The 13704-nt window shown below is 50.7% G+C and overlaps 1 protein-coding gene across 1 annotated transcript; it reads right to left on the reverse strand.

Moving 5' to 3' along the window:
- Nucleotides 1–40: 40 nt before the first annotated feature.
- Nucleotides 41–10391, reverse strand: SEC14L3 (SEC14 like lipid binding 3). The gene is made up of 12 exons (XM_054594460.1): nt 10224–10391; nt 8687–8762; nt 8377–8420; nt 8186–8245; nt 7041–7229; nt 6056–6151; nt 5394–5454; nt 4226–4309; nt 2513–2619; nt 1979–2118; nt 1709–1878; nt 41–902 (listed from the first exon to the last, which is right to left on the reverse strand). The coding sequence occupies exons 1-12, from the start codon at nt 10275–10277 to the stop codon at nt 781–783; spliced, it is 1203 nt and encodes a 400-aa protein (XP_054450435.1). The 5' UTR covers nt 10278–10391; the 3' UTR covers nt 41–780.
- Nucleotides 10392–13704: the final 3313 nt, after the last annotated feature.

Genomic DNA, 13704 nt, shown 5'->3' on the forward strand with positions numbered 1-13704 from the left:
AGCCAGATATGACTTCCTTTGCTTCCAGAAAAGTTTCTTTAATTACTTAAAACATAAACAGTGAGTTCCAAAAAAAAGAAAGGAGAGTGGGAGTAATGGGTGGGGGAAGCTGTGCACCCTGACTCAGATAGGGCCTTAATGAAAATGTCTCATACCTACCTGAGGGGGCAGCCACTGCCAGAAATCAAGGGGCTCATTGCCTGTGTCTCTCCAGGAGAGTTCATCCCTTCCACGACTCTATTCCTGTCCAAGGTGCTGAAATCTGCCCAGGGTAGGCTCCTTCCTCTCATGCACATCCATGAATCAGCTGCTCCCTACCTCCATTCAACTTCACAAGGATACAGTATGAAGCCCTACCTTTTTTTTTTAACTTCCACTATTTATGTAAATCAACTGTATAAGGAGTAAATGTAAAAAAAAAATAGATACATCTCCAACCCAAATTGCTCGTAGTTCTTAGGGAAGGAATTCAAGGGCCTCAGGAGAAGTGAAGGCAGAGGGTAGGAGATTTATTTTACTATTTCTTGGGCTTTAGTGATATCTACTTCTTTTTTTTTACACTTACTTTTTCCTCTTCTGCAACATTGGCACCCCCTGAGGCTGTGCCTGTTGTACGTTTCCTGATCTAACCACAGCATATGAGTCTTCCCCAAAGCAGCTCCTTCTCTACTACTCATTAATGTCCAACTCAGGAGAACTAATGATCAGCTTCTGGTAGGGGGGTAAACTATATAGAGAGAAAGCAGAAGGTCAGGGGTCTCTGAGAAGTGCGGCCGCTGCCTAGATAGGGGTGAGCTCCTCTTCGTATTTCTGCATGCCCTCGTCCGGGAGCAGTACCTCCACTGTGAAGCTGACCTTCTTGGTGTGGACAAAGCTATAGGTGTTGTCGAAACGCAGGACATCTGGAGGGACAGATGGACACACAGGTAGCTGGGCGTGGCTTTACATTCCCTGTGTCCCTGCCTCGTACTTGAGGACAGGCTGTGTTGCCACTTGCTGGGTTTGCCAAGCTGAGCCAAGTTCCCACCACTACTGTTTCCTTCCCCATGGGAACTGCCACCGGAGCAGGGCCTGTAAACAGACACTGAGCTCCTGGTACATGCCCAGATGGCTTTAGTTGCATAAACTGGCAATGTGAACAATGGCTACTGCAACCTATTGTCTTCACACCTGGACACTTGCGTGACAGAAGTGTACGGGGGTGTGGGGGGCATGGAATCTGGGAATGTCAGAGGCCTCCCGGCCCTCTTAGATGAAATGGGGTGCTGGGCCAGGCCTGTTTACATGTCCTCTGCCTCCCCAAAGCAGAAGTTACAACCTCTGCTTCACAGGTGAGCAAACCAAGGGTCCAGATTGCAAAGACTTTTGCTCAAGATCACATAGCTACCATGAGGCTGGCCCCGCATTCGAGGTGTGGCTCTGAACAAGCTGATTTACTTCTCAGAGCGCCAGTTCCCTCCGGGGAGAGTTGCACATGCCCTACCATCCCTTGCCTGTGTCCTGTGATCCAAGGGCTCTCAACCCCTTCATGGCTTGCGGGTCTCTGGCTCTTGGTACACAGTAGTGCTCGTGGGTGTGGACCAAACAAGCAGCTTTTGGATGACTGGCACTAAACTAGGCTGTGTGTACCTGGGTAGGGGTAGTCACTGCCCCTCTAAACTGCAGGACAGGTGACTTCAGCTTTGGGTCCCAGCTGGGGCAGACTTACAGACACCAGCTTCCGAGCAAGTGAGGGTCCCGTCCTCGGGCACCAGGTGGGCATTGTAGCGCTGGCTGGGCAGCACCTCTGTCATGTCCCCTGCTCGCTGCCGCTCCCCCATCTTGGTCTTCAGGAAAACCCCAAAGCCGATGTCTGCACCATCGGATGAGAACTGCCACCTATGTGTGGGTGGGAGGAGAGGCACCGGTTACTGCTCTGCCTGATGGGTCCCTGAGGGGCTAGTACCCAGCCAGGGGTGGGTCAGTGGCCTGTCCCTACCTGAGGACACAGCCCGGGAACAAGATCTCGTACTCCACTTGGTGTGAGGAGCCGCGGCTGATCTGCACTGAGTGCTCGTACTGAGTCTTCACCTGGTCCCGCACGTACATGGACTTGGGGATCTCCCCACCATAGTTGATCTGCAGACATGGGATGGGATGGGCATGCAGCCCTCTTACCGCTATTGCATCGTTCATGCCGTTCCACCTGCCTGAGATGCTCTCACCATTTCCTGGAGTATCCTGCTCCTCCTGTGCTCCCTGACCCTACCCCACCCCACCCCTGACCCCCCAGGCTAGGTCAGGGCCTTCTCTACAAACTTCCTTTTCCAGTTCATTCCTCTGAGCCAACATTTCCTTATTTCTTGTTTGCCTGCACAGCTGCTGAGAACCCCATGAGGGCAGAGCTGGGGCTATTTAGCTCCATACCTTGCTCACAGGGGTCTCTCCATAAACATTTGTGGCAAGAGTGAATGACTAAGAAAGGAACCCAGCTCTGTTCCTCTCCCCGTCCCTGTCCTGGGGCTCTTTGTACCTTAGTTAAACATTTGGGGTTCCCATCTGGGTCGGTCATGGTCCCCCCAAACTGGGCAGGCAGTTCCTCAGGACTGATGTGTTTCAGCAAACCTTCTTTCCAGTTGTCTGGGGGCAGAGTGGTTGAAGGGCAGTTATCAGGCACGAAGGGAACCCATCAGCAGCCCCATCCCCAGTGGGAGGACCTGAGCTTGGGGAGAAACCATATAGAAAGTAGGCTGCCTGGGCCAAGTCTCCAGTCTCCCAGGCCTTAGGCTGCAGCAAGTATCTTCCAGGGCCATGCTGCTATGGAAACATTTTTCCCCCTGGCTGATGAGTTTGCACATTTTTGAGGTTCTCTCGGTCATGAGCAGTGAAGATGAATTGTCTAATTGTCTTAAGACTGTAAAGCCCAGTGAGGTCAAGGACCTCGGAGTTGCACAGTGTGTCAGTGGAATACACAAGTCAGACATCTTGGTGGGGGACAGACAGCCTTGTATCTCTAGAATAACTCCCCACCCCGCTGCTTAATCACCACAACCATAATGCCCATTACTGTTCTTTGTGCCCTATGCAAAGCTGTGAGAATTCTGGGTCCTGAGATGTCACCATGGCACCAGCCCTGTGACCAGTCCAGACTATCTCCCTGACCCAACCATGGCATGGGAGTTTCTTTGCTACCAGTGGAATGAGGGCAAAAACTACAACACGTGGCATACTAGGGCCAAAAGCACAGAGCCCTGTGTGCCACCAAATGAGGCAGAGGCCTAGACTTGGGCCTGGAGTATGGTAGTTAGTTACCCCTACTACTCTTGAATTTAGGGGGCTACCTTGTGATCCACTAGCACCCTGTCTGAGTGGAACTGGGCAGAGGCAGAGACCCAGGTAACAGGAAGGGAGAGAAAACAGGGGTTTGTAAGATTCCCCTTCCTCACCCTAGGTCCTCAGATCTCCTGATTTGATGATACAACAATTCTGCTTGTAAGAAGTTGTCCTCCAAGTTCAGGGTCATTGGATTTGAGTTTAAAAACTATTTCTCTTCTCTATTTCTTTCTCTTTCCCTATCATTTAAAACAACAACAATTTTTCTACTCATAAAAGTAATACATGCTATTATAAAAATTTAGAAAATGCAGAAAAAAATAAAATAAAAGGCTACTTGATTTCTTGCCATCCACAAATTAACATTTTGTGGCATTTGCTTCTAAAAACACATTTTGTCTTTACAAAAATAATATCATACTATTCACTCCTCTTTATAATCGACTTTTTAAAAAAGCTGAATGACATTTCTCATGACATTGAATCATTTTTATGGCTGCCCAATAATTCATCAAATGCATTCATTATTTACTTATCCAGTCCCTCCTTGTTGAGGGTCCCTTCTCTGAATCATGCCTCCTTTTCCTGTTCCTCTTCCTCATCCTCCTTAGTCCCAATTGTCTTTAGAAGCTCTGAAGTGATGAGTGTTGAAAGGAAACTGAGTCCCATAGCCCAGAGGTTGACTAGCAACCAACTGAAACCAAAAAGGAGGAAGGTGTGCAGGCCTCAGTCATCAGACATAGGGAATAAGTTAGAGGCGACTGGATAGACTTTACAGTGTAAGACCCATCTAAGTTTGGGGAAGGAGGAGGCTCTGACTGTAGGTGATGTGTGGATCTCTGAATGGGTGGTGGGCCAGCCTCAGTCCAAAGCTCATGCACAGAGCTCAGGATGTGTAACTAAAACTACTTACTTCCCAACACTATAATTTTTCTGCGAGTGTCTTCACTTAGGAAGGGCTTCATGAGGTTGTAGCCCACAGGGAACAGTTTGGTGGCTGGAAAGATACAAGCAAAAATAATGGGGAGAAAATAATTCCATTGAGCTCTTCTCTCCATAACAATCATGGCCAAAATATTGAGGAATCATGAATTACCTTGGCAAATGCCAATGCCCTGCACCTGACAAACCATCCAACAGATTGGTTAACCTGTTAACCAAGCAATAACTAACCAACCATTTAATCATCCAGTCTGTAAACCAACCAACCAGCCAACAAATTGCCAATCAATTCACTTTCTAATCATCCCACCAATCGCCTACCCACCAATTAGCCAACCTACCAGTCAAACAACCAATTAACACATCAGCTAATCAGCAAACCAATAAGCCAATTAACTAGTTAACTGCCCCTCCAGCTGCCTTCTTCAGCCAGTCAACCTTTCAAACAACCAACAGCCAACCATCCAAGATTCAGCCAAACAACAAACCAGCCAGTCAACTAACCAATCTGCCAACTTGCCATTCACACAACCAACCAAAATGCCAACTAGTCACTCAATCAGTCAACCAAACTAGTAACTATCCAACCAACCAATCAACCACCCAATTAATCAGCCAACCATCAAACATACACCCATCCTTCCATCTACTCACTTCAAATGACAACCACCCAAATACCCATTGAGCATCAATATGGCCCCAGGCCTGTGAGACATACAACAGAAATGGAGGATCAGAGGACCTTATCTTCAAGGAGTATACAACACAGCAAGGAAAATAGGATGAACATACACAAGACAACTGGTAGCCCAGGAGGCAACAGACAAGAAAGGTCAGACTGGGCTGCACCAGTCACCAGTGTCAGAGGTATTTTGGGGAGGGAGAGATCAATGAGGCAGAAAAGTGATGGGGGTTTTCTGGAAGAGCTGGGGCCGGAGCTGCCTCCTTTTGCAGCAAGGCCAACCACAGAAGCTTCCATTTATGGAGCACTCACTGTGTTTCAGGCACCCCGACTGATTTGCATGCAGCCAAGCAACCAACCTGTCTTGCTACGACCCAGGGAAGCAGATGCTATTTTCACCCCCAGGATACAGGTGAGGAAAAAGAAGCACAGATAAATAAAGTCACTTGCCACACACCTTTCACAATGAACATGAACTTTAGGGTCTCTGGATAATTCTCTTCAAGGAGGCTAAAGAACTGTGGAACCAAGAAAGACCCCATCAGAACCCACACCTCATCTTATTCTACTCCCATCACCTTTGCAATCTCCCTTCTGGAGCATTCAGAGAGCTGTGGAGGGTTTCTTCTCTTTCCATCACCTCTACTGGCCCCTAGAGGGGAACTTTACACCTCAGATTATTGCAATCATACCATAATAATCATTGTAAAGTAAAAATTATAGTAACGATAGCATAGTAATAATGACTACTTTGTATTAAATGTTTGCTATTTGCAAGCACTGAGTATACACTTTACATAACAACTCACTGAAATATCCCTATATCCCTCTAAAATGCAGACAATCAGTATCCCCAATAATTTGTCCAAGTCACAGAGCTAGGGGTGACAGGGCTGGGAAGGCTTTGGGGGATACTGGCCCCTACGATCTCAATGCAGTGTTGTCCCTGAGGCCTGTGGCGTCGTCTAGGAAACATTATCAAAATGTCATGAGGCACATGATGGGCCCAGGAAGTCTACTAACTTGTACCTAATCTTGGCTATGAGTGAGCAGCCAGGTCACAGCAAGCCAAGCTGGTTGTTAAAGCCAACAGGTGGTGCTCTGGGGCTTTCTCCTCACCTCCTGGTATACTTCCACCAGTGGTTTCCAGAAGTGCTTCAATCCCAGGCCTTCACAGTCAAATATCATCACAATGGTATCAATCTTCTTCCCCAGCTGCAAGGATGAGAGAGCAAGGACCAGTTTCAAGGTTCAGAGTCAGACTCAGAATTTGGGACATGGAGACCCTAGCACAGGATACCTCAGGGTTTCTCCCAGCCCCCTACTCTGCCCTCAGAGGAATGAATGAACAAAACAGCTAATACATATATCCATCCATCTATCCATCAGTTCCCCAATCCGTTCACCCATTTATCCACTCATTCATTCATTCATTCACTCATTCCTCCATTTGTTCAACTGATATTTATTAAGCACCTATTTTTTGCCAGATACTGAGAGCATAACACAGAATGTTCAATAGTCCACCTTACTTGTCTTCAAAGAGTTCACAGTTTGGCTGGGGGAGACTGACAAGCAACCAGGTCACCATGGTCCTGAGATGTGCTGGCATGGGACAGCATGGGAGCGGTGGGAACGCACGTTAACCCAGAAGGGGACCTCAGAGAGAAGGTGGCGTTTACGTTTGAGACCTGAAGCTTAGATAGGAGAAAGCCAGAGGAAGTGTGGCAGGCAGGCGTGCATGCTGGGGGTAGGGTTTTCCAGACAGAAGGAAGAGCTGGGGCAAAGACGCAGCAGGACTAACAGTAATTAGCATGGTTGGGAAATATGTTAGGCCCTCCGTGCTGGGCGGCGTACTTGCATTGTCTCATTTAATCTTTGTGACCATCATTGACCATTATTCATTTTTTAGGTGAAAAAACAGGCTCAGAGGCATGACTTTTCAAGTCTCCACAGCTGAGAAGTGGCAGAGGTAGTGTTTGTTTCCAGAGTCATCTGACCATAATAGTGGAACAAATGCTGCTCCGGGGACCATGTCACCTGGTGGCCTCACCTGCCGGCCTCACCTGCCCCAGATGCCTGCCCCACTCAGCCTGGGCCTCACCCGTTCCGTCTGCAGGTCACACTCATGCAGGATGCGCTCGCAGTCCCTCATCTTAGTCTTAAGCAGGTCTTGCTTGGTGATAGAGAAGAGCAGGCCCTTGGGGTCCAGAGGCCCGATGATGTCGTACCACACGGGGCAGCCGTCACGGTCGTAGCCACAGAGGCCCCCAGGCATGTACTTCTGGATCACCTGGGCATGAAAAGATACATGGATCTTGGCATTGTGCACCTCCCCAGAGACCCTAAGCCCAGGCGGACCTGTGTGCCCGAGCCTACACACACTGTGGAGGGCAACACTGTTGTCCAGGTGAGAAAACTGAGGGCCTGTAGGGGAAGGCCTTGCTCACAGCCGGTACACAGCAAAGCCAGGCCTCAGCAGGGCCTGTCCCAAGGTCTCCAGACTCCTCAGTTGTGCCCCTGACGCCTCCCATGTCCCTTTTCAAAGAGATATAGACACTGCTGCTGCCCTGCTGTGCATCCTGAACAAGTGATGCCACCTCTCTGAGCCCTATCCCACCTCCTGTTCTGTAAAATGGTTGGAATAATTCCTCCCTCATGGGATTGGTAGGGTAAGTCCCGAAGATCATGTCAGCAAAGCACAGTGCCTGGCCTAGTGCTCATACTTCATAAATAAAACTGACCATTGCTTTCCTAGGATGTCATTCGTGGGACCGCCCTCCCCATGCCTTGGTGAGTAAGTTTCCTTCCCACCCAGACAGGATGCTTTGAGCAAGGCCCTGAGGGTGAGGGCGCAAGGGCACAGGCTCTCTGTGGTGGTGAAGAGTAGGGCTCAGGGACAGATGGGCCTGAGCTCAAATCCCAGCCCCACCTCAGGGCTGTGGGCCTTAGGGTAAGCTGCCTAATCTTTGCTGGGCCTCGGTGTCCTCATCTGTAAAATCGGACAATAGCGTCCACCGCCAGGGTTTTGATGATTAAATGAGCTCAAGCAGGTAAAGTGTTAATCCAGGCCTGGGCCCCGTTAGTCCCCAGGAAATACTCAGAATTGTTACAGGAGAGGTACCTCCTGGCCCAGGGGCTTCCACAGTCTTCTCAGGCTGTCCGCCCTTCACGCATGATTCCCAGTGACCCAGAGGCTGCTTAGTGGTATGTCTGGGAAAGGATGGGTGTGTGGGGGGGGGCGCTCACCTCTGGGGGCTGCCAGTCCAAGATGTGGTCAATATCCATGGTCTTTCGGAACTCCATGTACTAGAGAAAGATGAGTGGGAAGGCGCTACTGGGCTTCCCGCACCCCAGAGGAAGGGATGGCGCAGGGGCTGGGGGCCCGCTTTGCCCCCCATGAAACCCCTCCCCACATTTCCAGCGGGGACAGGTCTCACCTTGCGGAGCATGGCCTCTGATTTCTGCAGGTCAAAATTCCGAGCTGTGGGAAGAGGGAAGGAAGGAGTGAGGTTAGGAAAAGACTGTGCTGCAGTTGCCTTGTCCTGGTCCCGGGCAGTGGGAGCTATGGAGGGCACCAGGGGCCTGGGAGGGACTTTTCTTTCCTGTCCCCTCTCCTCTCCTGGACCAAACATGTAGAACAAGGTGATGTTGTTGGAGCCTGAGAGCCAAGCATCATTGTCTGGAGCAGCTGGGACCCGACCCCTCTCGCTGCTCCCTCATCTTGAGCTTTCCCACCTCTGCCCTCACCTCGGAGCCAGCGCAGAAGGAAATAGTCATCAGGGTTGGGCAGGGCAGGCAACACATCCTGGATATTTTCTCGGAACTGGGAAGGAAGACGCTGGTTAAAGTGGTTTTCACCCTGAGCCTTGGCCCCCAGACTCGGCGATTGTTTTCCTCCACCCTCCTTCCCTTTCACGTGCACCTGGACCATGATGATGGAAGGGCGCGCAGGCGAGTGAACAGGAAACATAGGTCATTGGATGGGTGGGTGGGTGCAAAGGTAGGGTGGAAGGAAGGGTATGTGGGTGAGTAAGTGGATAGAAAGAAGAATGAATGGATGGATGAGTGGGCAGGAGAGCAGAAAAAAGGAAGGAGAAAAATGAATGAGTGGATGGAGACAAGGAGAAATGGGTGGGTGAGTACAAGAAAGGACAGTTTGGTAGGTGAATAGATAGATGCAGGAATAGATAAATGGATGGGTGTGGGAGGATGGAGGGAAGAAAGAATAAGTGGGTGGGTAAGTGGGTTGGAGTATGGATATACAGTCACCCCCCACTTCTTCACAGAGGACATGTTCTAAGACTCCTGCCCCCCCAGTGGATGCCTGAAACCATGAACAGTACTGAACCCGATATGTATATGTTTTTCTTGTACATACATAGCTATGATAAAGTTTAATTTATAAATTAGACACAGTAAGAGATTAACAACAATAACTAATAATAAAAAAGAACAATGATAACAATATACTATAATAAAAGTTTTGTGAATGTGATCTTTCTCTTTGCCTGCTAACCAGTCTGATAACAGAGAAGGCTCCTAAGTGGCTAAACAGGCGGATATGCTGGACAAAGAAATGATTCTCGCCTTGGGTGGGGCAGGCTGGGAAGGCAGATTTCATCACGCTACTTAGGACAGTGTGAAATTTAAAAGTTATGAATTGTTTCTTTCTAAAATTTTTCACTTCATGTTTTCAGACTGGGGCTGACAGCAGGTGACTGACACCATGGAAAGCGAGGCTGTGGGTGAGGCCAGGCAGCTGTGCCCTCCATCCTTCCTATGTGTTAGCCCACCAAAACTTCCACCTTCTTTTTTTCTTATCCCATTTTCTAGAAAAAACATGGTTAACGATCATGTGTCCTCTTCCTCACTGACCGTGGGGAAGGCACACCCTGCTCTGTGTCGCTGGCTTACAGACGGGTCATGTCTCGGGGCCCTGAGGAGGGATGGGAACAGACAGAGGAACAGACCACCGGCATCCTTCAGCTCCCACCTGGGAGCGGAGGGGCCTGGGAGGGTGGGGAAGGGGGCAGCTTTCAGGTCAAGCTCTCTGGGTCTGGCTCCTGAATGAGAAGGTGTCGGGCTTGACCTGGAGGTGCTGCTGTTCCCTCAGCCTCTTCCCCGGATATCACTGGGCACTGTGAGACCTAACCTTGGGAGAGGTGATGGCAAAGAGACAATGTCAAGAACAGGCTGAGCCAACAGAGTAAGGCAGGGTGACAGCCTCCACCAGTCCTGTGCCCCTCAGCCCTTTCCCTGGGGCTCCAGGGACAGGGGCTCTCACCTTGGCAAGGGTCTCTGCCTGCTTGGGGCTCAGGTCTCCAACTCGGCCGCTCATGGTGCTGGGCGAGGCTGGAGGAGTAGGGGCCACTGCAGGCAGGGGCCAGGCTGGGTCTGCGGCTCTGATCCAGCCAGGTCTTTTGCCCCCACTCCTGGGTGTGGCTCCAGGTGTCTCCTCCTCGGACAGCTGTTGAATGACACGTTACATAATCAGGATTAAGTGAGGTCCAGTGTTTGGCTCTGGGGCAGGTCTAGAGGGCGGGCAGGCACTTGAGGACATGCAAAATGTGCCCTGCTAGGCGGGGCAGGGTGGAAGAGAATGAGGCTGGCCTCCCACAGCATGGGACCCAGGCTGGGTGCCTATAGAACTCCCATCAGTGTTCCCAGGCCTCCAGGGGCCACTGTCCTGGAGAAGGGGGACATTTCGGGGGAGTGGGAACTGCACCCTTTCTCTGCAAGGCTCAGTTTCCCCATGTCACTAAAGAACAGACTTCACACATAGGCTTTGGCAAAAGACACCACCCACCCAGCTCTGACAGGTAGGAATCAGGGACTTGGTCTGTTTAGTAAAGAGTTCATTCACTTTGTCTGGGTAGGAGGCTCATGTTCTTTCACAACCAGCATTCATATTTAAGAAGAGACAGGCTGGAGCAGAAAAACAGAATTCAAGTGTCATTGCAGAAGGTTTGTTTTCTCCAAAGGCCGATGCTGCTTTCCAATTTTATTGTGCAGCACTGGCCCTGCACCTTCCATGTGGGGAAGGCTGAGCACCCTCCACCCCACACCCCTCTCTTTCCATTGCGGAGGTCTCGTCCAGAGTCCGGCATCCCCTGGGCCCCAAGGGAGAGGTGGAGCATGTTGATAGCCTTCCAACAGTGAAGGTGTTTCTTGGTATTTCAAACACTTGACCAGTGAGGGGCACCCACCGTCTATGATAGGTGATGAGAAAAGCCCAGAAGGTTCCCGTGTCCTGAGATTTCTGTCACGCTGCCCAATAGTCTACCGTGAGACGTGACAGCAAGGCCTGGCCCTGCTCCCGCTTGCCTGTAAGACCTCCCTTTTAAAATGATGTCTCAGAGTGTCACTTGGCTCATCTATAGAATGGGGGCGTGGGTCCATACTTGCCCTGTCTTCCTTATGTGGTTGTAGGGGAGATCTGATGAGACATATAGCCTGTCAAGGGTCATGCACATCTACGGGACTGTTCTCTCAGCTGTCAGGAGCTCCAAGACAGCATCAGCCCCATCATGCACGACTGCCTATAAAGACATCAGCAATGCATCGGCTTGAGACCACAGTGCGTCCATGTGGCCACATCTTCCAGGCCTTGAGGGGGCCACAGGGGCTGAAACCACCCCTGGGCTAGCCTGAGCCACACTGCCCAGGGGCTCTCCCAGGTCCCCTATCCCTAGGGTATCCTCGGCCCCCACTTCTGGGCTGTCTCTGGGCCTCTTTACACCTGCCAATGTGACTTAGTGCTGAACACCTTCCTTGCTCTAGGGCCCTGAGAGAGTTGGGTCCAGAAGAAGAAGGAGGGGCCAACTTTGGCCATCTCCATCTGTCTGGGGGGCCTGATGCGCACTCGGGAGCAGTTAGATAACTCTCCACACCCCAGTTCCTCCCTGTTTCACATTCCACACTTTTTCTGCAAACCCTCAGCCGTTGTCCGTGCCCACTTCCTGCCCGGCTGGCAGCACGCACAGATTGGGTTCCTCCACTGCCTTCTCATTAGCCCCTAATCCTGCCCCTTTCTCACCAGTCTCCTTTCTCGCACTAATCCCTCCACGTGAGGTGCCCCAGGTACTTCTGGGAACATCAGAGGCTGGGCAGGGAGAGCCAGAAGGAGGGTTTGCAGGTCTTCCCAGGAGCTGTGGGCTTTCAGAGACACCCCTAAGTGCACTTTCTGACCCAGACTACACATAGGCCCAGAGCACCTGCTGTGTGCACACATCATTGTCGTCCACTAGAACTTTGCAATGATGGAAATGTTGTATATCAAGGCTGCCCTGTTGGGCAAATTTGGTAGCCATTAGTCATGTGTGAAATATGGTTAGTGAAACCAAGGAACTCCAGTTCTGAATGAATTGAAATTTAATTTGATTAATTTGACTTTAAATCACCTTTTATGGTTTGTGGCTACCGTATTGTACAGCAAAGGTTTATTGTATTTACTGAAGGCTCATTACATGCCAGGCCTCACTGTAAGTACATTACTTCGTTTAAACCTCGGAGCACCCCTAGGGGTTGGTGCCATTATTAAGCCCACTTTACAGATGAGCAAATGGAGGTTTAGAGAAGTTAATGAACTTATCCAGAGTTAAACCCGTGTGATTATCTGCTCTGCTGTTGCGCTGTTAGACTATTTCTCAGTCTCGGCTCCTGGATCTTCCACACTAATCAGGGAGAGGACCCGGGCACAGAAGTTACCCTGTGGGATGCAGGTGGCATTTGAGCCAGACCTTGAAAGAAGGGACAATGCTGATCTGTGGAGGTCAGAGTAGAGGAAAGGGCATCGCCCACGGAGGGGACGGCACGGGCAAAGGTGTGGACGCGGGAGAGCGAAAACCGTGTGGAGGGGAGTGCTGGGGGCAGGACAGGAGACAGGATGGACTAGGTCCCTGCCCCAAGGACCTCACAGTTTCCCTCACAGTTTTTTGAGCATTTCCTCTGTGCTGAGAGCCTGGCGTCCTTATGAAACCATTTAGAAACAGGTAGGGGTATTTGTACAGTCAAAGAAGTGGGTGGTCCGAGGAATTAAGAAATTTCCTGAGGTCAGTAAATGGAGAAGCAGGATTGGAACCCAAGCCTGCCTGATTCTGGAACCGTAGCCCAGGCTTGCCTTCCTTCAGAGGGCTTAACATTGTGTCTGGAATATAGTAAGTGTTCAATAAATGGTCTAAATCATCATCGTGTGTTCCTAGGGCTGCAGGATGTCTTGAGGCCAGCAGAATTATTTTTTCTCCCCGGAAACAAAGTCCCTGGCAAAGAGAACCCACCCCACCCCCACCCAAAGGACACATGATCTTCAAGTAAGTCCCTGAATTGTGTTTAGTTCCTAGTTTGCCAAGCTCTCAGGAGGTCATGGCGACAACCACAACATAAGCAAACAACTGCAGGGTGGTAACAGGGCTGCCCACGCCACACCCTGGACTCAACGGACACATTCCTGCCCGCCTCCCCTCGATGGGCCGCCCAGAGCCAGCTGGGGGAGTACAGAGAAGGTCCAGGGGGTACGGGAGCCTCACCAAAGGGGTGAGCATTGCTAAGAAGAGCGCGCGCGCGTGCGTGCATCTGTGTGTGTGTGTGTGTGTGTGTGTGTGTGTGTGTGTGTTGAGGGCTCGGACCACAGTAAGGTGAGGCAGGGGTGGCCTAAAAAGGGAAGACAGACAGGGGGCCGGGGGCACCTCCCCAGAGTCCAAGTGGTGCTCTGGGTAGCACCTCCCAGGGACAGTCTGCATTCCACATTTTACTCTGGGGCAGTTTCA

Source organism: Pteronotus mesoamericanus, unplaced genomic scaffold, assembly GCF_021234165.1.
Source record: "Pteronotus mesoamericanus isolate MK-2021 breed Mesoamerican mustached bat unplaced genomic scaffold, CSHL_Meso_final scaffold_507, whole genome shotgun sequence".
Lineage (NCBI taxonomy): Eukaryota > Metazoa > Chordata > Mammalia > Chiroptera > Mormoopidae > Pteronotus > Pteronotus mesoamericanus.